Below are 27,392 nucleotides of genomic sequence, written 5' to 3' on the forward strand. Positions count from 1 at the left end.
TCAACTTTTTCAAATGAATATAATTGATTCTTTTTTTCCAACAGTATAAAGATTAAAAAGCAGACAATCAAAAAAAGGCATCATATCAACGTGTCCTTCACGTAGCTTGGTCAGATACTTCCTTTCACCATTTGGTCTCTTTAAGTAAGCACACTGGGTGGTTGTTCTTTGTCATTATGTACAAAAATAAGCTTTCATTAAGACAACAGGTGATTAAGATGTGTCGGATGTGAACGTCAACATGGTAACAATGGCTTGATGAGCCACCCAAAAAACCAGGGCGACCTGTTTTGTTTTCACATCGTCAGCAACATTATTGATGTGCTGCTTGACAGCATTTCGGCTGCACAAACAACCTGATATTAACAAAAAAAAATCAAGATCAGATGCAATGTAGTCAAAACAACACATTGTCACATACAAGAGCACCTCAAAGGATGTGCTGCATAAATAAACAATTATTTCTTTGAGATGGGGATTTCTTTTTCAACATTTCGGGGAAAACAACATTCACAAACTTCCTAAAGCTATGCCAGTCCATCGTCGGCACATTGTTGTAATAAACGGGCTCAGCTTGAGTTACAACGTTCAGTTGTGTGCACGAGTCAGCTGAATCGCAAAGGCTTTCGGTGGCAGTGCTGGAGTTAGTGAAGACATATAAGTATTGAATACTTCTTTCAAAATACAGCAGGAATGCTCATCCATAGGTATGAAAAAACAAAAAAAGTTTTGACTCGACACCTTCAAGTCTTAGCGAGCCCCTGTCCTGGAGGGCATGTGCACTGTGGACTCCTGAAAACATGACATCCATCATCTTCGATTGGTCACGCCGCATTCAGGCTTTGCAGATTATGATGCCATGACGGTGGGCTTGGTCAAAAACACTCCATCCACGCCAAGCGAGAAAATAAAAAAAATGATAAATCACTGTAGCTCGACCAGATAAAAAAAATCCGTCTGAATATCTGAGCACAATCAGCCCTAAACTGTCAACAGACGACAGTATATAGTGCAAAACGAATTCTTTCTTTTCGATGATCATCACAAGGGGATATCTGCTCTCCTTCACAGGCACATTTGTGTGTGTGCATTTTTACGTGTGTGTTCTTCCATTAAGGAACGCGAGAAGGTCATCTGCTTCTGAAGATTCCCTCTTCATGTGGAATGACTTTTCTCTGGCGTTTTGGCTGCATTTTTCCTGATTCAACGAGAAGGATAGTTATGAGTCATGCGATTCATCAAACTATAAACCAGTACAGGTACAATCAATCAATACAACATTAAAATCTACATCATGACAAAACTAAGCTAATTGCACATATTTGTGCTGTTAGTTGTGCAGCTAGCGATGGCTGCCAGATGACAGCAAACAGGATGATTTAAATTCTATAAGGGGAGCCAAGTCCAAAATATTCTTCACAATATTTTCTGCACGTCCCCCACTAGATTAAACATGCTATTCTGTGGGAATGGATATAAGCAGAAAGATCTGCCCGTTTTTGTCCATCTCAGGAGGATGGCCATTTTACCAATTGACTGAAAATAATTGGGCTTATCTTGCAGATGTATACGTGGATTTACGTGAACATTCCACCAACCTGTCAGAAGCTCCCATGGAAAGCGAGGCGATGGCGTCGACGGCGTCGCTGTCTGAGTCTCGCCTCAGCCACCGCCTCTGGGCTTGCAGGTAGGACAGCTCCACTGTGGCCGCCGAGTCCTTCACGCTCTGCCAGTAGTCACCTGATGCGAATGAAACGGAGAGGGAGGGGGAGAAAGATGACTGGCTGTCATCTGCTCGGTGCTGTTTAATGTCGCGCCATTCAAACTCTAAATATCCTTGTTGATAACATCAGAAATGTAAACTGAAAGGGCGTGTGACACACATTGAGAGGAAGTTTCAATCAGGCCAATGTGTTGCGAGAATACAACTCCCATATATTTCTCCCCGGGCTTAAATCACAGGCTTAACATTCTTGTGGCTTTGCAAATATTTTTAATTAATCTAATTTGGTTGGGATAACATTTGTGTGCAATCAGGAGGGGATGTTGTGAAGGTCGTGTGCCAGAGAAGTGTTTGAAGATAATTGGAGCCAGGGTGAATTTGTGTGGGTGTGTGCGTGTGTGGGATGGCCGGAGGGAGGGATGAGCGCCGGGGGCGTAGAGGAGGAGAGGTGACAAGGGAGGAAGAAGAAGAAGGTGAGCGCCTCAGAAGATTCAATTATAGACGATAGAAAAGGAACGATGCTGGGACGCGGGCCGACCTTGGATTTGTTCGATTTCCTGTAGGAAACTTTACCCAAAACAAATAATACAAATTAATCTGTTTCAGGTTTAAACTGTTCACATCATGACATGATTTGTTAAGTTACACAGGCAATGTTTGCTGCAAGTAGTATGAAACCCTACTTTGAAGCCCTAACCCTAGATTTAAACTCTACTTTGAAACCCTAACTCTCGTATGAAACCCTACTTTGAAACCCTAACCCTAGCTTTAAACCCTAATTTGAAACCCTAACTCTAGTATGAAACCCTACTTTGAAACCCTAACCCTAGATTTAAAGTAAAGAGAATCTGCCAGAAATTATGCGCATTTGTTTCCCCTGTTTATGTGAGCAGCTGTGCTTTGTTTACATCGTTTTTTTTTCTCACCTTGAACCTGGATTACACTCAGTAGTGAGTGCACAGCGTTGTCGCAGGGCTTTTGGTCCAACACGGACTGGGACAAAGGTTCCACCTGAGGTCCAACAAGCAGGCAGTGGTAAGCGGACGGTATGCAAAGACATACACACACACACACATACTAACTCTAATCCTGACGCTAACCCTCACCTCCATGCCCAGCAAGGCGCTGACGCAGGCTTCAGAGGCATCGCAGATGGCCTTGAGGTCTTGCCCCCCCTCCAGAGCCAGAACAACGCGACCCCCGGCTAGTGACATCAGCTGTCGAGTAAGGAACCCAAAACCTGGTAGGGCGCAAGCACAGTCAAAGTCAAATCCAGTTCAGTTGAGTATTTGTGTCTGTAGGTCTAAGTGAGTCTTACACTTGGCCGTGACTTTGTAGCCTCCTAGCGGCGACGAATGGCCTTCGACTGCATCGAATCCAGCCGAGACCAGCACCACGTCAGGCGAAAATTCGTGGGCGATGGGCATCACTACCGTTCTGAGGAGGACCACAGAATGACTTCATATATAGCTTCACTGAGCAATGGGACCCCAAAATCTCCTTTCAGGTCATACAATTTGGACATGAAGACATGGAAACTAAGCTAACGTTAACTGCTAAAGCTACATTTGCTATGGTCCAGGTGCACCCCATCAATTAGTGGAGCCCAGATTTTAAAGCAAACATGGTGTTGCAGCTGCTCTGCTGCACAGATGAAATAAGTTGCCAACTGAAGTGAAGTCAGACCCAAGTAAAAATACTTTGAATTCCAGCTTAAAAAAAAATTCTCACAGCAAAAATTTGAAAACACATGATTGAAACATGACACGCGTCATGTGTTTCGATGGACCATGGGGGAGCGCAGCAAGTTCCGAGTGCGAACATGTGCAAAAAGCACACGAGTAAAAACAGGAGAGGAGGCCTACGACACAAACAGGTAGAAATGAGACACCCCGCGCACTCCAGGGAGAACACTTTCCTCGGTTCCGACTTCCTTCCCTCGCCGGCTGCCAAAGCGCGTACACGGCCCATGCCGCGTTTGATTCTCTCTCTCTTTCGCCGGCAGTTCAAAGGCGTTTGCATGCGTCTGGTTCCTATTAGGAGCTCGTCCCTCTTCTCACGTCACTGACAGCCACCCATCTGGGATCCATTGGGCCTAATTACGCCGCCTTTGGATTCTCTAACAATTGCACCCCCCTTCCCCTCCTCACTTCTTTTCCCTCTCTCCTCCTCTGTATTCTTCTCTCCTCCACACTTTGGGATGTGTCAGTAGCCAGAGAAAGATGAACGCACAGCGCTACCGGCCGCTTGCATGACCTTAAATATGGACCACTGTTGTGATCCTTTAAACATCATGACACCTCAGATCAGCGCAAGTGAGCTTTTGCTTGATTGTACTTGAGTCTCACCACCACAAGCCTGTCACATACAGGCAGTCAAAAACAGACACACATCACCAACGACCCGAGTCTGGCTCGCTTTTCGCTCCATCGTGAGAAAAGTCTGGAACACCCTGTCATCCAAACAATGGATTCAAATTGAACTATGCAAACTGGCAGCGGTCCGACAACATAAACAGGAACTTATGATGCATTAAATTGTGTCCGTTTAGCGTGTTATGCTTCTCGTTGCGCTAATCACCTAATGAGAACAAATGCGGTGTGACGTTCCGATGTAATTCAGCAATCTTTGAAGTGTGTGAAGAATGTCTAATCTTGCTCAATTCTTGTTGAAATTACAGCAATTATTAAATTACAGCACAATTTGATGATCAACTGGTTGACTGTAGCTTGCAAATTAGTGATCTATTTGCCTATCAATAGCCCCATTACCTGTGGCTTAGAATACCATTTTTTTTGTGACTTTATACGATACACAAACCGTAAACATGTGGGAAAGGAAAGGAGCACCACAGTCGTTGATGCACTTTTCAGCCATTTATTAAACGCTGGGAGAACAGTAAAACCCATAAACACACTGAGCAGACTCACACAGGAGCTTCTGTCGGCCAGACGCTCACTTGCAGCTTCAGTCCACCAAGCACCCCCCAGCTCAACATGTCACTCGTCACCCTGTCAGGCGCCGCCTCTTAAAGGCACACACCTAACACAGGTACTGCAATATACAAACTTTTTAAGCTTGCAACTTTTTTCTGTTCAAATGCATTTTAATGTATAGCAATGGAAATAATGTGGGAGGAATACAACTATTAAACCTTTTAGTGTCTGAATTTGTTTTGCGTAAAGACTGGCCCAACTGGTTAAAAATTGTCATGTCAACTTCCCTTGAGGCTCTGGTACAGCCACCAGGAACCTCACCCCCCGAATCCAGAACCACACGTTACTGCAAATACTGTAAAAGATTGTGGTTAGCTAAGGAAGTTTTACACATGAAAACGCTCTTCATTTCCCCGTACTGGGTGAAAAACCAAAACCAAACGGCTGCTCCGGAAAGAACCAGTTGTTCCTTAATTACCATTCTAAACTCCAGTAAACACTGGACTTAGTGTTTCAAAGCCGGCACACCGGGCCTATGTCTTTCTTTCTTTCTCTCTCTTTTTTTTTTTAATCATTACGGGGAACCTCATTAGCATTTTCCCTTTGACGAGGGGCCCACCCACCAAGTGAGCGGGATGTTGATCTGAAATACGGTTTCATCATCTGGTGGTGCGCCACGAGTGGAAACATTTCACAGTATTGAGCTGAACAAAGAAATTTATTACGGGAAAAATAAAATAAATAAAAAAAATAGGATGTGGGTGACAGCCAATAGTAAATATTCCTGGGGATTTGTTTATCATGGGAGATAAAACCTTCATGAGGTAAACAAATAAAGTACTTCTAAGCTGTATTCTTGAGGCTTATGTAAATAATTGATGGTGAAAAAAGTTATTTTTACCTGAATGCAGCCAGGTACTCTGCATCACCCATGGGAGGGTTCAAGCCACCTGTCCAGCCAATGTTCACATTGAAACCTTCGCCCACCCCTGCGCCAACCTGAAATAGCACAGTGAGACCACATTTCAAAAAAATAAAAAATCATTTAAACATGCACTTTCTATTGTTGTGTTTCTCTATCATTAAAGTTAGGCAGCGCCAAGGGAGCTCTTTTGACTTTTACATAGTACTCAAGGGAATTGAAAGGAAACTGAGGCCCAATTTTAGAAAGAAGGGTTCAGGATTCCTCGCTCTCTTTGTAGTCTCGCTAACAGCCATTTAGCTCTTCCCTCAGCCCTTTGCCATCAGTCAATGTGTCAGTTTGAAGGGAGCATGTGGAGGCTGATTGACACCCTCTTGGCAATAAGGTGTGGTAACGTGCATGCGTGCGTGCGTAAGAAAGAATGCCGATGAGCGTTGCGGAGCGAGCGCCTGACTCCATTCTTCTCTCAAAGGACGGGATGTTCACAGGACAAACGCAAAACACATGAGGCCTTCCATCCTCTGCCAACTGGTAATGTACTCGCTTGCGCGTGCACACGCACACACACACCAAGTCGCACAATTCTTACGATTGCTTCGAGTATCTCGTGCTCTCTTCTGTTCTGTGTCTTCCTTTCATGTTGAAAGGGTTGCTGGAATCGATTAGGACTTTGCTAGTCACTGTGTGGTACACAGCACTCTGCCTTATGACATCACAACCTTACCCCATGGTGAGTTATATACCTACACGAGGGGACAGTGAGACTCCAGCGGTTTACCGCACGGCTAAACAGAGGTTGAAGGGCCACTTAAGGCGAAACCACATCCAAGTCAGCCGAATGTTTTATGTACCGTCCTCGTCGGGGGATTTATGGGAAAACATTGACCGTTTACGCTCATTATTGGGGGGAAGACAAAGGAATGTGTGGGATTGAATGGGTTGTGAATTCAATTGCTGAATTTATTTTGGGGGGAAGACCACGGGCAGATACTCTTCTTTTTTCCCCCCTAATCTTACATTAGGCCTAATTGGCGGATTTATGAGTGATGTGAGCAGCTGCACCTTCAATAATTATTTCTTAGTGAATTTGAGCTTTAAGTACCAGGGCTTCTCACATGTGGTTGCTATGAGTGCTTTTACTTGTGTTGCTCAGGATTACAGTGATTTCTGAAGGACTTGATGAGAACTACGACTTGGCTAATCATAGCCCTCACCTTGAACACGTAATTATTTCAAACTAAACTCAGAATGCATGACCACAATTTATCCCACTAGACATGTTTTAGTTTCTACAGCCTTCATTTAAAAAAAAAAAAAGTCTAAAGTCGATACCTCATTAGGATGTCCACTACCAGGGAAAAAGTTGCCGTTATCGTAGCGATGTAGCGAGATGTACAGGACGCTCGGGTCATTGTAAAAGGCTTCCTGGGTACCGTTGCCATGGTGAACATCCTGGGCACAGATGGTGACAAAAGAATAATTGATGACTGATTACAAAAAGCGGTGTCGTGTTGTAGCAACTCACCCAGTCCACAATGAGGATTTTGCCGACATTGGCTTTCTGTTGGAGTTGCTTAGCAGCAATGGCCACTGAGTTGAAGAAACAGTAACCCCTGCGGACAAACAGGAAGGCCATATGTGTTTATCAGGATATCATCGGCGAATTAATATCAAACAACCACCATGTGGACTGTCGGGACCTCTAAAACAAATCATGTGGTGCTTATTGAACGCAGGTTGGGACAGTCACAGCACAGACGGCCCTCGACACGCTAACGTGGAAATATTTTCGGAATGAATGCCTTTTGTGCCATGGGAAATGTTTTTCTACGACAATGTCACGTTGAATCCAAAATCTTGAAACAGCCCAAGAAATGCAGAGGCCGCAGACTATGTGACAAAATGAAACACGCTTTGCATAAAATTCACTGCTCACGGCAAAAAGATTTACAGAGTATTTCTGACAGGATGTAATGAGGAATGAGTGCAGAATGTGGCAGAGCAATTCCCTATAGCAGGAAAAAAACTGGTGATGTGTGAAAAAAAGTGGAGGAATGTTGGTTGTAGACTGTGTGAGTGTGTTTGAGTATGGAAGGATATAGTGTATATACCGTTTTTTTATGGAAAAAAAAACTGTTGAGGGCACACACAAACATGAGGTGAAATGCTTCCAATCAAAGATTCATAGATCCACTCCCACCCATCGAGCGCACACCCAACCAACTACACGTGCTCAGCATGCCTGCTCTTGAACATCAAGTCAGGAGCGCAGTTAATATGTAAGTAAAAAAAAAATGAAATTCAATAAAAGGTGCGCTTACAGAGGGGAGGAATGTGTGGCATGGTGCCCGGGCGGCCTCACCACTGCAAATCCATTCTGGAAAAGGAGAAGAAGAAAATTAAACACCTCGACCGAGATGTGCCAAGAATCACTCTGAAAAGATTCACATCTTTGTGTATTTACACCTGCAGGTGATGTTTGAGAAGACCATGAAAACACACAATAATATTTATCTTAGAAATAGCATATGCAAACTACATACTGAGGGGCAAAATTAATATGGATGATTAATTTTGTACTTGAAATGCTAGAAAATATTATGAGACTTCTCACTGAATTTGATTATAAAACTTAAAGTACATGCACAATTTAGCACTTAATAAAGATTTTTTTTGTAAATCATGTGTTTTCCAAGGGTGAGTAGATATTGTATTCTATTTTAGTTAAATTTTTTCAGGAACATTAAAATATTCATTTAAAATAAACTATCTGTACAGTTATTAAAGGCAAAAGTTTGCAAATTATAATTATGAGAAAAAATATAGAATCACAACCAATTCAAGCAGCATGTTGTCACAGTTTTAGTTTTCAGTAAGCCGTTCTAAATGTGTGCATACTGGCTAAGGAAGAATTTAAAAGATGCCATTTAATTTTAAGACAACGACGAGACAGGAATTTGAGATGTAAGGGTTTATTATGACCAATTATGGACTAAAAGGAAAAATGTTAAAGTGGGGTGTGGATTTTGGATTTCTTGTTAAAAGTATTACTGCCACTTATAATTGTTCAGACTTTGAAATTCTTGCATGAATGTCATCATTGAAAATTTATTCTATAATAAAGACGCACCTTCAGCTCTCCTTGCGCCACTTTCTGCGCCAAGTCAATGACACAGCCGGCAGCAATACGAGACGCTGCTGCCGTGTGAAGCTCATTCCAGACTGTGTCATTATCAACCTGTCAGCAAAAAAAAAAAAAAAAAAATCCAATCATGAAATGAACACTATATATAAAGTACGCAATTAAATGCAACTCTTGATTCATTTATAAAGATTTAAATTGTCTTCAAATTCTCAAAGCAAAACTGATTCAAGTCAACATTCAGCCACTTTGGACACGACTTATTTTCAAGTTCCGTGTCTGGCCGTGTCCCAAAGCAGAACAATGAATTCGGAGGAATTTCTTTTATCATAGACGCTGCCATCTTGTTCCAATAACTCGCAAAGCAAAGTCCTGGGCCGGAAATCCAGGCAGATCAGTCGTCTTATCGACTGACACCCAGCCCCCCTCCCCTCTCCTTCAAATAATTGCCTTCAAAGTTATGTTGACTGCTCCACAGACATTTTTTTTTTATGAGCCTTTACCATAAAAAGTATATTTTGTATTATTTTTGCCATCTTTGCTGCCAAATAAGTTTGAACTAAACCACCTTCTCTTTTTCCTTGCGCACAAAAACTACTTAACCAAACTACACTTTTTTGTGGGACCAAAAAATGTCCAAAGATTCCTGAGTCCACTCACCCCGGCTCCTCCACATGGTAACATGACAAATATACGTTGAGCCAAGATTCCTGCAGGAAGAAATTGCTCATATTCAATCATCATGTTATTATTCCGATTTGAATGATCATGTATGTCACTGCACTTTGGTCAACAATGTTGTTCTTAAAAACAAGCTTTCTAATTCTGTTGCATGCAGTGATGTCAGTTAATGTTTGTAAGACTTACGAGCCAACTTGGGGTTGTCTAGCTTAAGGCGGTGCAGCGGGTTGGTGCCGTAGCGAAGCACATGTTTTTCTGAATGGACCGACTGCAGCTCTTCTAAAGTGGCCTTCCTACTTCGGAGATGCTACGAAGCGCACATAGACACAAAAATACACAAATGGGTGAAAAACGACAACGGAACACAGCTTTGACATCACATCTCAAAAGAAAACAAAAAAATGACTTTGCAAATGTGGTCGAGTAAAAGATAAGCGTCCATACTTCACATTTGCTTCGCAGACCTCTTTCGTTCAGTCGGGACCAAATGCTTTGGATCCTCCCGGGATGCTCGGGGTGGCTGCTGTTGTCCCCGCAGGTGCACTGGTGCTTTTGCATCTGAGCATCATAAACTATACCTACAGACACACACACAAATTGAGACTTCATTTGATGTAGAGTGAAAAGTGAAAATTTAACCCATTCCAGTGAAGCAGTGGGTGGGCCAGATCCTGTGTCAGCACCACTATGAAAATACACAAGCTGTCACTTGTGAGTAAAAGTGACCAGGCATTTTAATTTTCTATCCAAAGTCGCTCCTGTCTGATCGCTCTTTATTTGGTGCAGTTATAGCGGAGGCCATAAAAGCCAAATAAATGCCAGTTGCAGCTTCCAGACTTCCAGGGTTGGATTTCTAGAATGTCAGCATGATGAGTGGTTCCACCTTGCGATTTACCACAAAGCCACACCAGTTCCTGGCCAAAGCCACTTCAATGTACACGTGCAAGTTCGAGGACAATAAACATGGCACAGACGACTTGGACTTGGTGTGAGGTAGCTTGATTCTCAGAGCAACAGAATGAACAGCTTTGAAACAAAAAACACCCTTCTCGTGTTAAATATTTTTTAGTTGGCATTTAAATTATTTGAGGTGTATTGAATGTGTTATTTTTTTAAATCATAAAGCAGAAGAACTGTTCTGCGTTCAAGTACATTTTTGAAGAGCTCGAGATTTTTGAACAAAGAGGAATTGTTGAGAGGCATAGAAAAAAAAATTGTTTGTGCTTTTTTTTTTTTTCCCCCTGCACGACTCACCAGTGGTGAAGTGCAGCTTGACATCTGGAGCAGGACTGGACAGAGAAACGGGCACGCTTGTGGATGCATTGTGAAGAGGTGGCAGGGAGGTTGAGGCTGGAGACGACTGGGTTCGTACTAAAGGCTGGTGAGGCCACATCAGGATAGGCACATTAGGCGAGTCCACGTGAAATGCTGGACGATGGACCAACTGCCTCTGTGATTCCCACGTAAAGGATAAAAATAGAACATCAGCAATCCATGTGAAAGACAAATGATCACATCAAATTTCCCTCCTCTGAATGTTTTGAAAATTAACCTGCGCCTGTCTTGAACTTGGCTGAGAGTTGACAGTTGTTTTTAAAGCTATAGCGCCCCCTTATGTTCAAAGAAACGTTTGAGGATGCATGTACGGCAAATTCAGCTCAACGTTCATCATTGATGTAAATACTTCATCAGTTAAAATTTCATTGATAATTAATAATAGTAATAAAATGATAAAATATCATTTGGGATTTCAAACAAATTGTTCATCGTGGCTGTTTAGTACAGTGAGCATATCGCTTGTTGCTTTGAGCACAGCATTTCCAGCATCAAATTTACCTGACCGACAGAATGCGAGTTTTCAATCAGGCTTTCCCGTGAGGAGGTGGTGGACTCGGTGTCATAAACGGAGTCTGCACTGGCAGAGCTCTGCCTTCTGAGGTAGCTGTCCTCGGAAACCGAGCTCGGTTCTGAGCCGCACATGGATCCGGACTCTGATCCAATTTCCTCCAGGTCCATGTCCTCTGATGGGATCTGTGTCAGATGAGGATTCTCAATGGGTATCAGGATGTTTCCGTTGTCTCAACAATATATATGTATAGTGCACGTGCATCTCCAACCGCTCACCTTTCTCAGAAGGGAATTCAACTTAAACCTCTCCAGCCCACTTTTGTGGCATTGCTGAGTGTGACACTGAAGGCTGGCGTGCAGAGGAAGGGGCGCGTGACTGTAGGGCGGCGGTTCGGAGCGTGTTCGCTCCAAGGGTTTGTGGGAGGAAAAGGGGGTGAGGCCTTCCTTTCTTGTAGGAGAGGTCAAGTGAGGTCGCTGTTGCAGAGAAGGAGGACTCAAACCTTGATCTGTGAACATTGGGCAATAACATTACGGGAATATAATTAGGAGGAGGGGCAGAACAAATAAGAAAAGCAAGTTGAATATCATGATAAAAATGCATAAAATGTTAGACAGAATTTAGTTACAATAAAATTGAATCATGGATAGTCAATAGAATTATCACTGAAGAAAAACAGACTTTTAAAAAAAAACTAACTGTACTGCATTAATACAAAACGGCCGCTAGAGAGGGCCCTTGTGTTCATTATATATGCTTACTGTACATAATGTATTTAAACGCAGTTGGAGGAAAGACAATTTTCTTATTACTAATATTCATAGTTATCTACAGATTGCCAAATATTGAGCTATTTATTGCCGTGGGACAAACTTTTTAAGTCGTTCATTACTCACAGGAGATGAGTTGCGAGTGCACAAGCCCAGTATGCGGCTCCAGTATGAGTACAGGCTGCAGGCCGTGAGCCTGGCCTGGAAAACTTCCATCAAGGGGTAAGTAGACTTGAGGCAGAGCTGATACTGCCAAAGTTCTGGCTACTCGCAGGTCAACCTAGATGGACAAAGAGGTGGATAATTGAAAGATGGGAGGATAGATGTCTAGGGCAAAATGGAAACGTCTTGTGATTGACATTCCTAACATTTGTCAACACAGCAGTGGATTGCTAACCTTACTAGATCAACTATGCAAAGAATTTGGGTTTGGCCTATCAAGAGATGACCACATCTCAGCTCTTATTTTACTCACAGGCCAACCCAACACTGTCACACCGAAAGACCGGCTCACCTGCGCAGGGAGTCCTGCAGTGATATTAGGCCGGGCAGTTGGGTTGGTGGGCAAGGTGAAATTGGCCAATCGACCATCTTTCAGCAGAAGCTTTTGTGCCTGTATCAGATGAACACATTGATTGCAAAGTACCTTAGGAATGATCACAAAAACATCCTATTCATTTTTATCAATACAACAAAATTGTTTACATTATGGTAACTGTAAATATACACATAGTATTTATATGACACATTATCGTTAAAATGGGACAATGTGACCCTGAACAGTTGGACTCTAACAGGAAGTACCACCATGGACTGTTCTGTATCATGTACACACATTCTTGGCTATTTCTGTTTAATTATATGACGACAAGCGAGAGCTGAAGAAAAAAAAAAGGCATCTGAAAGGCTTGTTATTTAACACATAAGCGCATTCAAACACTAGAACTCATCCAGATCACAAAGTTAGATCTTATCTGGAGCAATAGCCGGTACCTCGTGAGCAAGCGGGAGGGCTCCATTCTCTGAATGGAGGCCGTCATTGGGAGAGCTACGATCTGATGCTGGGGTGCTGCCGGGTGAAGAGTCTGAGAGACAACATTTTTAACTCAATATACAATCTGTACATAAAAAAGAAGTTCGTAGCATGACATCTCGATGCAAATACTCCACCTCGAGTTTCTGTCCTGTGCTTGACAGCAGGAGGGGCACTGATCTTTCTCTGCAATGGATTTGGTCTTGTGCTGATGAGCTTCTTTAACTTCCACTTCAGTGTTGGCTCAGACACTGCGTGCATTCAAAAGAAACAAAAACAGACATAAACACACAAAGAAACACGTGCAAGACACAACACTCACATGCAACTATATATTTAGCCCACGAATTGCAGCCTAAAGAAACCAGGAATGAAAGACGTACAAAGTACCTCGACAACACAGCCAGCACACACAAAGTCAAGCATTTAACTTCAATGTTATATTTTTAACGTTTTCTAGGAACAAACAAAACATTAACCATGTCAATATAGCATAACATACTTATTTTGCTCAGAATCAAATATTCTGAAAAAATAAATAAAACTTGCGTTTGGTTTACAAAAGACACAATCAAAATTAGATTAGCTCAGCGTACTTTCAGGCATGTGCTAGAAGATCAAACCACTCCTCCTGTCATTCTCTTAGTGAAAAAACCTGCTCTGTATTCTCACACAGTTCATTTCTGAACACCTAAATCATTGTTACATAACTGTTTTGTTCTTTGTGCCTGGCTGTCACGGTTGTTGTCATGACTTGGGAGATTATTTTTGTTCTCTCTTTCTTTCTCTCTTTCTGGCTCTGCAGGCCGGGAACAATGAGAGGAACAATAGCTCACCTGTTCTCCGCAGTTCCTTACTATGGATGTCACCAGGGGACGGCTGAGACTTTGGGGACATGTCTGGAAGTGGTTGCCTTGGTAACCCAAACAAATTCAGTTCAATGAATATAGAGTAATAGGAGTCTGTTTGTGGTTTGTTTTGATTTACCCGTATCCTGGTGTAGGACTGGCGTGATTGGGGGTGACCCTGTCATGGCTGGGCTGGCTCTTCATAATGATGTGCTCTCTGAGTTTCTGCTTCACCAGTGGACTGGCGACAGCACCTGCAGGTCAACGTGACCACATCATCAAGAAGATGTCAGGATGAGCAGCGGCTGTATTTTCACAAGTCGTAAGTGAAAGCGAGAACATTTAAGGCAACTTGAAAAGTTGCCTTCGAGGTTACTGCCTATTTCCTGTGAGAGGGGCGCAGCTTGAGTCAATCTGGCTGCTTTGACGTAAGATTTCGTATTAACGCAATTTCCTCGGTAAATGAGAGCAAAAAGAACGGCTGGAAATCCCCTTTTTTTTATGGCAACAGTCAGTGATCTATGACTCAGATAAAGCAAATGTCAATAAATGTCAACAATCTGACAAGAAGAAAACACAAGACACTCACTTTGTTCGTTTTTACTCTTTCGTATTAGCTGCTGGAGCTCTTCTTGCTTCTCAGCCTCCATCTCTCTTTGCCTTTGTTCGGCGTTGTACTGAAAGAACAAAACTGTGATGAAAACAAATAAGGGCAGAATCAATCGAGTACGCGCAACAGGAAATGCGACTGCAATGAGTCAACGACACGTGTGCGCATACCTGCAACTGTTGGTAAGGAAACTGGGAGAAGGGCTGAGAGCTAAATGGTCCCAGGAATAAGGGACGGTGGGGGACCAGCATAGCCGAATCTCGGCCTGGATGAATTACCCTCTGGGAGACGCTTAGGTCCATGGACCGGCCCCCACTTTCGGGTAGTGAAAGACCTTTGCTGATGGCATCCACTATGGAGTGCAACAGAAAGAGGAAGACATTTTTACAAACATGGGAGACATATTGCATGACAGGACTAAAGAGACTTTAAACCTTTTTGGATTATGTTGAGGATAGATCACACTTGATTTGGGAAGGGGAAAAAAAAGCAAAAAATGAGAAAATTTACTACAGTACATAGAAATACATAATTGATTAATTAATCTTGAAGAATTACGCTGAATGAGCAAAATTGATCAATTAGGTCTTAAAGTAATTGCGGCAAAATGGAGAGCACAACTTGGCTGTAGCCAGTATGAAACTAGCTATGAGTTACTTGAAAGCAACTCTAGGAAATTTACCAAGCCCATATGGCTGCAATCGACAATATTGCTCAATATATGTCATGAGTCTTTTTGCTGCCAGACAGTAGCCACAATTGTATTGTTAAAACAACAATGTGGACACAAAAATTCATTTATGTCTAACAAAACAAAAAGCACAACAAAGGCTGAACTTGACTGAGTACCAGTGGATGAGAATTGACGCCGCATGCAAGTCAGCTGAGCGAACTACTACACTCCAGTCCAAAGTCAACCTCAGAAGGTTCCAGTAAATGTCTCTCCTCATAAGCAGCGTTGTATTTCATGGTCACAACCAGCTTCATTTGGGCCCAGTTCCCAACAGTCACACTGAGTCACGATGAAATAATCATCTCTGTGAGGGTGTTTCAGGTTTGCAACAGTCGCTCCCACGCTGCTTGCAAGCAGCGAAATAATAAAGGGAGTTAATGAGACCAACAGAATTTACAGTACATGCTAACATAGATTTCGAGCATCGTGGTTTCACTTCTGTTCTTGTGAGGTCTGTCATTATTAATTTTAAATCGTTAACTTTATACAAAATGCGCTCTGCGATTGAGCGGTGACCTTTCGTGGTTGTCGCCTGCCTCTTGTTTGTTGAACATAAATGAAAATGGATGGATCATCGCTGGAACGTGTCACGCAACATAAGCAGACAAATAGCCTCCGACCTACCTGCATGTGGCGCACAAGGTAGGGCTGCGATGTATTAATAGAACAGAGAGACCGAGTAATTAGCAAGGGCGGCGTGGCAGGAATTACCTGCACTCAAGCATGTAAAGTCTGTAAACATTTTACGTAACTTTATCTTGGATTTAAAATAATATTAAGATCTTTATTTGACCAAACACTGCTTCTGCCCAATAAATCAGCACAGTGTCGATTAACTACCCAAGACTATCAGTTTGTTGTGATATACGCTACAAACTACAGTTCAAATAATAAACATAAAACAGAATAGGATTGTTTTTGCCATGATCAAATTATTGAATGAATAACCGGACATCTATAAATGATCTGAAATGAGCTTCTCTCTCTTCTCATTTTCAGCATTGTGGTGCTAAAAATAAACAGGAGACAAACCTCTGGTTTCTGTAATGGCATATTTGTTTCACAAGCAGCCATCCTCTTTTTGTGGGCCTTCTGCACGACACACACATACACACACATGCACGCACGCACACACACAGACACTTACGCACTTCCTGTATCTAAAGTTAGTCAGCACCATAACATCCTCTTGGTTCATTTCGGCAAGGAGAAGCTGCTATTTTGGTTGAATAGATTTAGTGGTGCATCCCTGCAGCTTGAGAGTGCAGATGTCTGTCAGCTGTATTTATAGCCACACTGCGGCCTGTAAATTTGGCTTTGTTTATTGTTGGGTTGAAGCGAATGCCACTTTGTTATTGGATGGAGTTCAGTCGCTGTGTCGGGCTTAAGGCTAAGTGAGAGTTACTATTTGTGTACATACGGCGCACACTGCGTCATTGAGGTTTTAACCTGTTTGGACTAGCAAGTCTACGAGGAGAATATACGAGTGATATGAGAATCAATCACCCAATGCAAACGTACAGCCACTTACATCCAATTCATTGGGTACAGCAATTCCTCCGACTTGCCACCAATCCCTCCGTTTCCCGCTTTCCCCCCTATTCTTACGTTGAGAGGAATGCACAGCTGCTGGGGACATTTTGTCCCTCTGCTTCCGAGCAGCTGGAGTATCCATCTCCAAATGTGTGCATCCATACGCGTGTGTTCTTGTGTGTGTGTGGGTCCAAGATATTAATAGCTTGCAGTTGCTCCTTTTGAGTGTACACAGCAGGTCTTTGTGTTTGCATACGTAGGATCGAAGTGTGCGACAGTTGAAGGCGTGTGTTTGCGCAATCCAACGACGATGTTTGTTACTTTGGAAGGCGCTCACCCCGTATCGCTGAGTGCATCTTTGAGTCCATCACTGTTTATTTTTAGCATCACCTGTTGTCCTACACACATTTACTACTATCATGCAAGCGTGAGTGGTGCCGTATTAATAGCAGTGGATGGTGCATTTGTTGTTATGAGCGTGTGGCGTTGAAAGCAACTGACGCCCACGTGTTGGGATTGTTTGTGTGAGTTTTACCCACACGGTGGTGAATGAAATAAATAACTAAATTGTCAAGGAGGACAAGCAAAGAATTTATTTTCTACGATGACCCCCGTGGGGACTAAGCGGTTCAGAAAATGGATGGATGGATGGATTTAAATATATGAAAAACGACGAGTGGCATAGAACCAGTCAAGCAAAAGTAAACTTGTCTTTTCATAGCTCATATGCTGTGCGCGGTTTGCATTGTCTAAGCCACATTTTTCAACCAACATGAGTCACAAGTATTTTGATATCCTGTTCCTGAGGCTATGCGGGCTGAGCAAGGTAAGGTTCTGTCAGCTCACTATGAACTCGTGTAGGCGTGATACAATATCACAAGCTAGCATGCTCTTTAGTAGGATTTAAATTGATTCCTCACAACACACACAGATCTTCATTTGTTAAAAGTTGATCCGTAGTGATACAGAGAATATCCTCGTTTGAATGGGCTGTGTACACAAGACTGTTTGCAACTGAAAACAGATGTAAACTCTTATTTGGTCTGTTTGTTTACATAAGAGTCTTTAAAGAAAAACAGCGAAAAACAAGTTTTACACAAAAGTATTAAAATGTATAGAAATTGGGTGGCTTGAGAAGTTTAGCACTGAGATTAAAATATTTTTTTCCGCACCTGGTAACTACTCTGCCATTAAGGCAGTTTTCTTTAAAAAAAGATGCTGACTTTGTTCGAATTGCATCACTATTGCTCATTCTTCCCATCTTGTTTCCCGCATCTAATACCCAAGTCAACTTATTTTTGTGTATGGAGGAGTGTATCACAGTCATATGAGTTGAAATCTTAAATCAGGAACAGGAAATGTGATCTAGGGCCATGGCCTGTCCAGAACACTGCGCTTATTGTCAGCACACTGCTGTGGATTACATTGGCAAACACTGGAGACTTGTAACGGTCTTTTCCTGGTAAAAGGTTGCAATAAAATGGACATCCCAGATAGATGACTTGCAATGACTATGAGGTTTAGATTTTGCGGTAGATTGTGTAAATAAAAAACGGCAACGGACATGGTAGTGAATGGTGGATGGATGGACGGATAGATACGGAAAGGTGAAAGAACTGGGACAGCAATGAACATACATATACTGTATTGAATTTATTTGAACTTTGACCTCGACAGTTTATGAGGACACACACCTCCATCTGGTTCATGCCACTCCGGCATGAATCTTTTTGCATGACCCAGCATGAGAACAGAATTAAAGGGGTCAGAGGAGGAAAAAAAAATAGTTCAGTGATCAATTTTATCTAGCCAAACACTAAAACACTGTTTTATGGACAAAGCCAGTTTTTGTCATCACTCTCCACATGAGACCTCTTCTGAGAAACAACCCTTGAGGCTCACAACTTGTAAAGTTAAAAGGACAACAGTTAAGGTAAGGTGACACGCCTCACGTTGAATAAAAAGGCCGCTTATTATTCTTTTCGAGCCTATCAAACACACACACACGCAGATTGTGTATCAAGCAATTCAAAGGACCAACGAGATCTTCTCTTAGTGAGCGATAAACAGAGGAACACATGATCTGAGAAACTTGAGAGGCAACAGAAAGCAGACAGTGGTGTCAAATCCTTGGATGAGGACAACACCAAACTAATGTAAGTTGAATCTTGGTAATGGCACCCAAACTATGACCTCATCCATCCAGAGAGGAACAACACAACATAGTAATATTCCATCAACTCTTGCTTAATGGGTGTAGGCCTTCATGCACGTTGGCGTGCATCAAGTCGTGTGCGTATCATCATTTTAAGGGGCTTATAGGGTGTGACATGCAAAAGCTTTTGTCATATTAATGTAAACGCATTCGACACAGCTGCCCTTAACCTCTGACATCATACAACTAAACATCTGTTGCCTGGCAGAAAAAAATCCAGTTTTATTATGGGTAGAAATGTCCAGGAAGAAGACAAAAGTCAAATTGAATACATTTATGATTTTTATCACCAAACATTCACATTAAATGGTAGCCTGTATTATATAGTACGTGTACATTAAAGGGTCAGACAAATGAAAATGTTTCCTCTTTTTCCTCCTTCCTTTGCTTACAGCTGTTTCTGTCTTCCTTTCTCCAGTCACATCTGTTATTTATTCACTTCCTTCCTTCCTTCCATCAGCTTTAAACCTGCTTGTCTGCCCTAATTTTTAATCTTCCACCTCAGACCAGCTAATTTTCTTCTTCCCTCCTACTTTCCTTCTTTCTTCCACCTTCAGTCTACCTTGCTAACCAGCAAGGGCTTGTGGAAATGATTCTGTGGAGCTCCAGTTCTTTCTTTTTTTCTTTTGACCACCTTTAACCACATGCCTTCACAGCAAAACCTTCCAAATGTAAACATTACAAATCACCTTCAGGCCTTTTATGTGCTTAACTGGGAATGATGTGAGGAATTAACCAAACCTGTCTATGAAATGACCATTGAGTCATTTCCCTAATTAATTTTGGTCCATTTCAGGGTGCACAAATTAAGGTACTGAATTGCTTTTATTTTCATTTCCTTCATCCAATTTATTATGGATAAACGTGTAAATTGTTAAAAACAACAACTCGCCGTATACAAATGTATTTAGACCTAACCATATACTTTTTGTTTTCATGATTCCGCTTGCAGAGCCATGTGAACATTTAAATCTAAGTTCGCTTGAATACATATTTAATATAATAAAAATAGTATAAAACAACATTACTATATCAATGAGAGTATCAAGCAAAGACAGAGGGTATATTTGATTCATTCATAGCCTTAAAAAGTATTTTCCTGAAATCTTAGCTGCTAAAACAAACAAATAAATAAAAATAATAGATAAATAAATAAATAAATAAATAAATAAATAAATAAATAAATAAAAACAGACAAATAGACAAATAAACCAACAAAAACATCGCCTACCTTTCTGAAGGTGAAGTTCAAAACAGTATTTCCACTTTTGCACGAGGCGAACCGACAGGAGTATTTAAGGTGAAAGAGTATCACGTCACACAAAAAAACAAAACGTCATATTAACGTTGTTATCCATCCTTGTTCAGTAACGGACAAATCAGTCCAATCTAAATGCGGTTGCTGCTCGTGCTCGGGTTGAGCGATCACTGAATTGTTGTAAGAAAGTTCCTGAAGTGTTCCTCCACGAGTTGTCTCACCTTGAGTGTGCCACTCGCAGGAGCGCTTTATCCACTCAAGTGTGATGCTCAAATTGCGTGGGTGCGGTTTTTTTTTTCCCCCCCATATAGTCTACAATCTGAACACATGGAATGAACTCGACAAACTTGTAGGTTTGTTTTTCATTGTTGTTCAAATATGGTGACAGCTGTCCACAATGTGCCAAATAAGGTTGGCAACGGAATAGAAACGCCTTTCAGAATAATTAGGAGCAACAACCTACTTGGCAGGTTGCGGTGGTGCGCTCATCATGACGTCATTACGTTAAACAATTAGACTGGTGAATGTATTTCAGGAATTGTGTAGGCAGTGTACAATAAAAGTGTTTCTCAAATTGTGACATTTGATTGTTAAATTGAAGTACAAAGCACTGATTTGAAGGAATGTCCTTATTTGGGCAGGTTGGCATTTTTCCAACTGTCAGTTGAGTAAGCACCTCCATCCATCCATCCATCCATCCATCCATCTTCTTCCGCTTATCCGGGGTCGGGTCGCGGGGGCAACAGCTTCAGGAGGGACTCCCAGACTTCCCTCTCCCCAGCCACTTCATCCAGCTCATCCCGGGGGATCCCAAGGCGTTCCCAGGCCAGCTGAGAGACATAGTCTCTCCAGTGCATCCTGGGTCGTCCCCGGGGTCTCCTACCGGTGGGACATGCCCGGAACACCTCCCCAGGGAGGCGTCCAGGAGGCATCCTGATAAGATGCCCGAGCCACCTCATCTGGCTCCTCTCAACGTGGAGGAGTAGCGACTCTACTCCGAGTCTCTCCCGGATGACCGAGCTTCTCACCCTATCTCTAAGGGAGAGCCCGGACATCCTGCGGAGAAAACTCATTTCGGCCGCTTGTATCCGAGATCTCGTTCTTTCGGTCACGACCCATAGCTCGTGACCATAGGTGAGGGTAGGAGCGTAAATCGACCGGTAAATTGAGAGCTTTGCCTTTTGGCTCAGCTCTCTCTTCACCACAACGGACCGGTACAGGGTCCGCATTACTGCCGACGCTGCACCGATCCGCCTGTCGATCTCACGCTCCATCCTCCCCTCACTCGTGAACAAGACTCCAAGATACTTGAACTCCTCCACTTGGGGCAGGATCTCATCCCCGATCCGGAGAGGGCATTCCACCCTTTTCCGATCGAGGACCATGGACTCGGATTTGGAGGTGCTGACCCTCATCCCGACCGCTTCGCACTCGGCTGCGAACCGTTCCAGCGAGAGCTGGAGATCACGGCCTGAAGAAGCCAACAGCACCACGTCATCTGCAAAAAGCAGAGACGCGATGCTGAGGTCCCCAAACCGGACCCCCTCAACGCCTCGGCTGCGCCTAGAAATTCTGTCCATAAAAATTATGAACAGAATCGGTGACAAAGGGCAGCCTTGGCGGAGTCCAACCCTCACTGGGAACGAATCCGACTTACTGCCGGAAATGCGGACCAGACTCTGGCATCGGTGATACAGGGACCGAACCGCCCTTATCAGTTGGCTCGGCACCCCGTACTCCCGAAGCACCCTCCACAGAACCTCCCGAGGGACACGGTCGAACGCCTTCTCCAAGTCCACAAAACACATGTGGACTGGTTGGGCAAACTCCCATGCACCCTCGAGGATCCTGCCGAGGGTGTAGAGCTGGTCCACTGTTCCACGGCCAGGACGAAAGCCACACTGCTCCTCCTGAATCCGAGGTTCGACCTCCCGACGGACCCTCCTCTCCAGCACCCCTGAATAGACCTTACCAGGGAGGCTGAGGAGTGTGATTCCCCTGTAATTGGAACACACCCTCCGGTCCCCCTTCTTAAAGAGGGGAACCACCACCCCAGTCTGCCAATCCAGAGGCACTGTCCCCGATGTCCACGCAACGTTGTAGAGGCGTGTCAGCCATGACAGCCCCACAACATCCAGAGCCTTTAAGAACTCTGGGCGGATCTCATCCACCCCCGGGGCCTTGCCACCGAGGAGTTTTTTAACTACCTCAGTGACTTCGACCCCAGAGATTGGAGAATCCGCCTCAGAGTCTCTAGGCCCTGCTTCCTCAATGGAAGGCGTGTAGGTGGAATTGAGGAGGTCTTCGAAGTATTCTCCCCACCGACTCACGACGTCCCGAGTCGAGGTCAGCAGCACGCCATCCCCACTGTAAACAGTGTTGACGTTGCACTGCTTCCCCCTCCTGAGACGCCGGATGGTGGACCAGAATTTCCTCGAAGCCGTCCGAAAGTCATTCTCCATGGCCTCACCGAACTCCTCCCACGCCCGGGTTTTTGCCTCAGCAACCGCCGAAGCCGCGTTCCGCTTGGCCATCCGGTACCTGTCAGCTGCCTCCGGAGTCCCGCAGGCCAAAACGGCCCGATAGGACTCCTTCTTCAGCTTGACGGCATCCCTTACCGCCGGTGTCCACCAGCGGGTTCGGGGGTTGCCGCCACGACAGGCACCAACGACCTTACGGCCACAGCTCCGGTCGGCCGCCTCAACAATGGAGGCGCGGAACATGGTCCACTCAGACTCAATGTCCCCCGCCTCCCCCGGGACGTGGGAAAAGCTCTGCCGGAGGTGGGAGTTGAAGCTCTTCCTGACAGGAGATTCTGCCAGACGTTCCCAGCAGACCCTCACAGAGCGTTTGGGTCTGCCAGGTCGGACCGGCATCTTCCCCCACCATCGGAGCCAACCCACCACCAGGTGGTGATCAGTTGACAGCTCCGCCCCTCTCTTCACCCGAGTGTCCAAAACATGCGGCCGCAAATCCGATGACACGACTACAAAGTCGATCATCGAACTGCGGCCTAGGGTGTCCTGGTGCCAAGTGCACACATGGACACCCTTATGTTTGAACATGGTGTTCATTATTGAAAATCCGTGTCGAGCACAGAAGTCCAACAATAGAACACCGCTCGGGTTCAGATCAGGGGGGCCGTTCCTCCCAATCACGCCCTTCCAGGTCTCACTGTCATTGCCCACGTGAGCATTGAAGTCACCCAGTAGAACGATAGAGTCCCCAGAAGGAGCGCTCTCCAGCACTTCCTCCAGGGACCCCAAGAAGGGTGGGTACTCTGAGCTGCTGTTTGGTGCATAGACACAAACAACAGTCAGGACCCGTCCCCCCACCCGAAGGCGGAGGGAGGCTACCCTCTCGTTCACCGGGGTGAACCCCAATGTGCAGGCGCCCAGCCGGGGGGCAATAAGTATACCCACACCTGCTCGACGCCTCTCACCGTGGGCAACTCCAGAGTGGAAGAGAGTCCAGCCCCTCTCGAGAGGGCTTGTACCGGAACCCAAACTGTGTGTGGAGGCTAGTCCGACTATATCTAGTCGGAATCTTTCTGCCTCGCACACCAGCTCGGGCTCCTTTCCAGCCAGAGAGGTGACATTCCATGTCCCAAGAGCCAGCTTCTGCAGCCGGGGATCAGACCGCCAAGGTCCCCGCCTTTGGCTGCCGCCCAGCTCACATTGCACCCGACCCCTTCGGCCCCTCCCACAGGTGGTGAGCCCATGGGAAGGGGGACCCACGTTTCCATTTCGGGCTATGCCCGGCCGGGCCCCATGGGCGAAGGCCCGGCCACCAGACGCTCGCCTTCGAGCCCCGCCTCCAGGCCTGGCTCCAGAGGGAGGCCCCGGTGACCCGCGTCCGGGCGAGGGAAAACTAAGTCCATTTATATTACTCATCATAAGGGGCTTGTGAGCCGTGCTTTGTCTGGCCCCTCACCTAGGACCCGTTTGCCATGGGTGACCCTACCAGGGGCATGAAGCCCCCGACAACATGGCTCCTAGGATCATAGGGGCACGCAAACCCCTCCACCACGATAAGGTGACGACTCGCGGAGGGGTGAGTAAGCACCTGTCAACAAAAAAAAAATCTCGGTTTAGCCGAGTGAAACGTGATTGAGGTTAAGTGAATACTGTAAACCGGCTCAATTTGCAAATTCTCTTATTCGCAGAATTCTTTTAACCTTTACTCTGTTATTTGCTGAAAAATACTGAAAGCTTTGGTGCCGAGGAACTTTGTTGAAATGAGTTGAAAGCATCATTTAGACAAATGTAGTGTTTTGCTGCAACTTTGTGGCGCAACACATCTTAAGTATAAACTCATTTAAGAGTGTGACAATGACTCACAGATTTTCACTATTTGATGCAGGCCTCTCTCAGAAGTAAAAAATTTTCAAATCAATAGTTTTTTTTTTTAGGTGAGGCATTTAATTGCTTGTCACTTGTCAATGAAGATGTTGCGATAATCTTCACCTTTCGCTAGAACAATTGGTCATTCATATCACTGTAAGCAACAAACAATGCACGCCATTAAACCGAGCCAGTATATTATTACACTTCACCCAGAACTGACCCTGAACATCACAAGGTTGACCATTGTGCACTTCAATTGTTTAAGGGGAAAATGACAACTGGAGTTAGAAAACATCATTGTCTCGACAACTACTACTTCCGATCAACTGCGGGCTGCATCACTGGAGATACTGTCCGTTCGAGTCAATCGAATTTCACGGCAGTTCTCCCAAACTAAACGCTAAACGTTTGACAGAGAGAATATAATGGCGCACTTTATATCAACAAAATTGTTGACGCAATCAGGCTCGTGCATGTCAGGCTACTATTTTGAACTAAAAAGTAGATTTGCCTCCCGAAGTTTCCAAAATAAGTTGGTAATTGTTGTGTCCCGATATTTCTTTCCCAAATATTCGAATAGGCCCAGTTTGCATTTTATTTCTACAATGAATCTAAAAGTGAAGAGGAGACAATCGACATATGGAATACATGGGTAGGACTTCAAGGTGGAGTTTCACGGCCAGCAAGGCCTACTTCTCTTCAAGTCACAGGAAGCCAGCAGGAATGGGAGGAATGCAGTCAGGCAATACGTTGATGGAGGGAGCAGCGCTTGAAGGGCAGATTGCCAGAAAGCATGATAGAAGAAGAGTGAGTGGATAGGATGATGAGCACAAGATGTGGAACAATTAACCATCACACTCTATAATAAAAAGGTGGATGCCTGCAGAAGATAGTATAACTCCATATAGTAGTAATGGGACTTCTTGAAGCAAAGTCTTTTTTTCAGCAGCGGTGAAAAAACGTTTTGGCTTCCCAACGATAAAGGGTGCACCCCGTGTTGAGGAAACTAAGCAAGAAAGGGTTCTCACAGTGGTGGGTAGCCTCAAAACCTTTTTCCACTCCCAAGAGCAAAACAAAGTCAAGCCACAGAGGAGGGAGATATCGCTGAGATGAGTGTGGAAAAGGTACAATTATATCTTTGACATTTATAATATGTCCAAGTTTCCTTCACCAGACAGAAAAAAAGATGCAGAAATATTTAGTTCAACGTCTTCCACCGTGACAAATTCATCTGACAGTCTTTCCCTGTACAATTAGACCTCCCTTGGCAGCAACATTCAAATGAGATCATTCTTGCAAAGAACCTTTTTTTTCACCACCAGGGGGTGGTACTCTTATAAGCAGCATGTTTTATTTGTTACCTAAACAGACAAGCGCCTTCAATCTAGCTTTCTTTACAGGGTTGTCTGCTCTCCAGACAAGGAAATCCACCACCAAACACATGGTCCACTAACCATAGAGTAGATTGGAACTATACCTAAGATGACCGTTAAAGTGGACAACTTTGGGACTAAAAGACAAAAGACTAATGTGCCCTTCACAGAATAAGAGTCAGAGGTTGTGCTCTCAAATGCCACTTCCACCTGAGTGCCTGCTGCCCCCTGACCTTTGCAAACCAGACAAATGAATTGTGAAGACGTGCATTACTTAACTCCAACCAGCAGTGGCGCTGTTGAGTGAATCTCAAGTTGATGTAGTGAAAACGGTTCTTATAGCTGTTTTTATAGCTGTTATTATTATTATAGTGCTGTTTTAGCCATTCAGTTGAGTTCCACTGATTCATGCCTCATACCACAGAAGCAAAATCAGTTATATTCTCAGTATGTTACTATATGGTGCAAATGTGATTTATTAGTCAGAGGGAGGGCTTCCGTAAAAGATGTATATTCGTCTGGAAAAACAATATGCGGAATAACTCAATCCTGTTTTTAATGCTCCTTGCTTGAAAGAAGCGGTATCTGGTGTTGAGACAACTACTTCCGTACTCCCGGCCTCTTTCCGGCCTTTAACTATATTGCCTCCATGTTTTGATCTCTATAGGTCTGTCTCCTGCAGCACTGCATTGCATTAATGTTCTGTTTCTCATTTTTTGCAAAGATTTGAGTGGACACTCTCAAGGGTGGGTGAGTCTGTTTCCAATTTTCTCCCCTTCCCCGTCCTGAGGGACAACATTTCCAAAAGCAAACAAATACAACTTATACCCACAAAAAAAATCTTTACAATATAGCTTTACAATATTTACAACTACGCATTGATTCTCTTGCTTTTAACACACATAAACATGTTTTTTTTTTTCCGACTTGAATTTTTTTCTGATAAAAACTAATTTCAACAAACTTTTTCACATTAAAAAAAACCTACAGCCTCTACTACATCACTGATCATATAAGATTGTCAGCGGCCACTGAATCGTACTCCTTATTACGATAATATTTTTTTGTAAAATATAAACAAACAAATAAATAAATAAACAAATAAATAAATGTTTCCTACCAGCTTCGGGGTTCCCCAAGTCGTCACTTAGTGGCAGCAGTCAGAGAGGTTCTATGAGAAGACGGATCCGGCTTTGACAGGGGAGTGGTGCTGAAGCACACTGACTCAACCGCTTGACACAACTGGCTCTCAAAACGTCTCGCGCTTGCCTTCATGTGAGCGCAAGCAGTTCTTCTCTCTTCTTTCACCCTCGCTCGTCTAATCACTCCCTTCAGCTCACTTCTTTTTTTTTCCGCGGACGACACAGTTGCTCTGACGTATCAACCTCCCGTAACATGTTAGTGCCGCCCCTGCACCAGTAGC

At 44.0% G+C, this 27,392-nt stretch overlaps 1 protein-coding gene across 2 annotated transcripts; it reads right to left on the bottom strand.

Annotated features, from left to right (window-relative positions):
• On the bottom strand, positions 1-27,392 carry LOC125977679 (histone deacetylase 7). 2 transcript variants are annotated; one of them, XM_049734509.2, is made up of 25 exons: positions 27,090-27,392; positions 14,682-14,863; positions 14,491-14,578; positions 14,041-14,155; positions 13,890-13,966; positions 13,191-13,304; positions 13,014-13,105; positions 12,535-12,633; positions 12,147-12,300; positions 11,529-11,758; positions 11,241-11,435; positions 10,659-10,854; positions 9,849-9,982; positions 9,591-9,711; positions 9,384-9,433; positions 8,712-8,819; positions 7,903-7,958; positions 7,107-7,194; positions 6,914-7,033; positions 5,561-5,658; positions 3,042-3,160; positions 2,830-2,963; positions 2,650-2,734; positions 1,599-1,740; positions 1-1,198 (listed from the first exon to the last, which is right to left on the bottom strand). In XM_049734509.2, exons 2-25 carry the CDS (start codon positions 14,811-14,813, stop codon positions 1,156-1,158), a joined length of 2,790 nt encoding a protein of 929 aa, XP_049590466.1. In that variant the 5' UTR covers positions 14,814-14,863; positions 27,090-27,392; the 3' UTR covers positions 1-1,155. The 2 variants fall into 2 exon arrangements, with proteins under 2 accessions (XP_049590466.1, XP_049590467.1); XM_049734510.2 differs by lacking the exon at positions 27,090-27,392 and adding an exon at positions 20,224-20,897.

Source organism: Syngnathus scovelli, chromosome 11 (genome assembly GCF_024217435.2).
Source record: "Syngnathus scovelli strain Florida chromosome 11, RoL_Ssco_1.2, whole genome shotgun sequence".
Taxonomy (NCBI): Eukaryota; Metazoa; Chordata; class Actinopteri; order Syngnathiformes; family Syngnathidae; genus Syngnathus; species Syngnathus scovelli.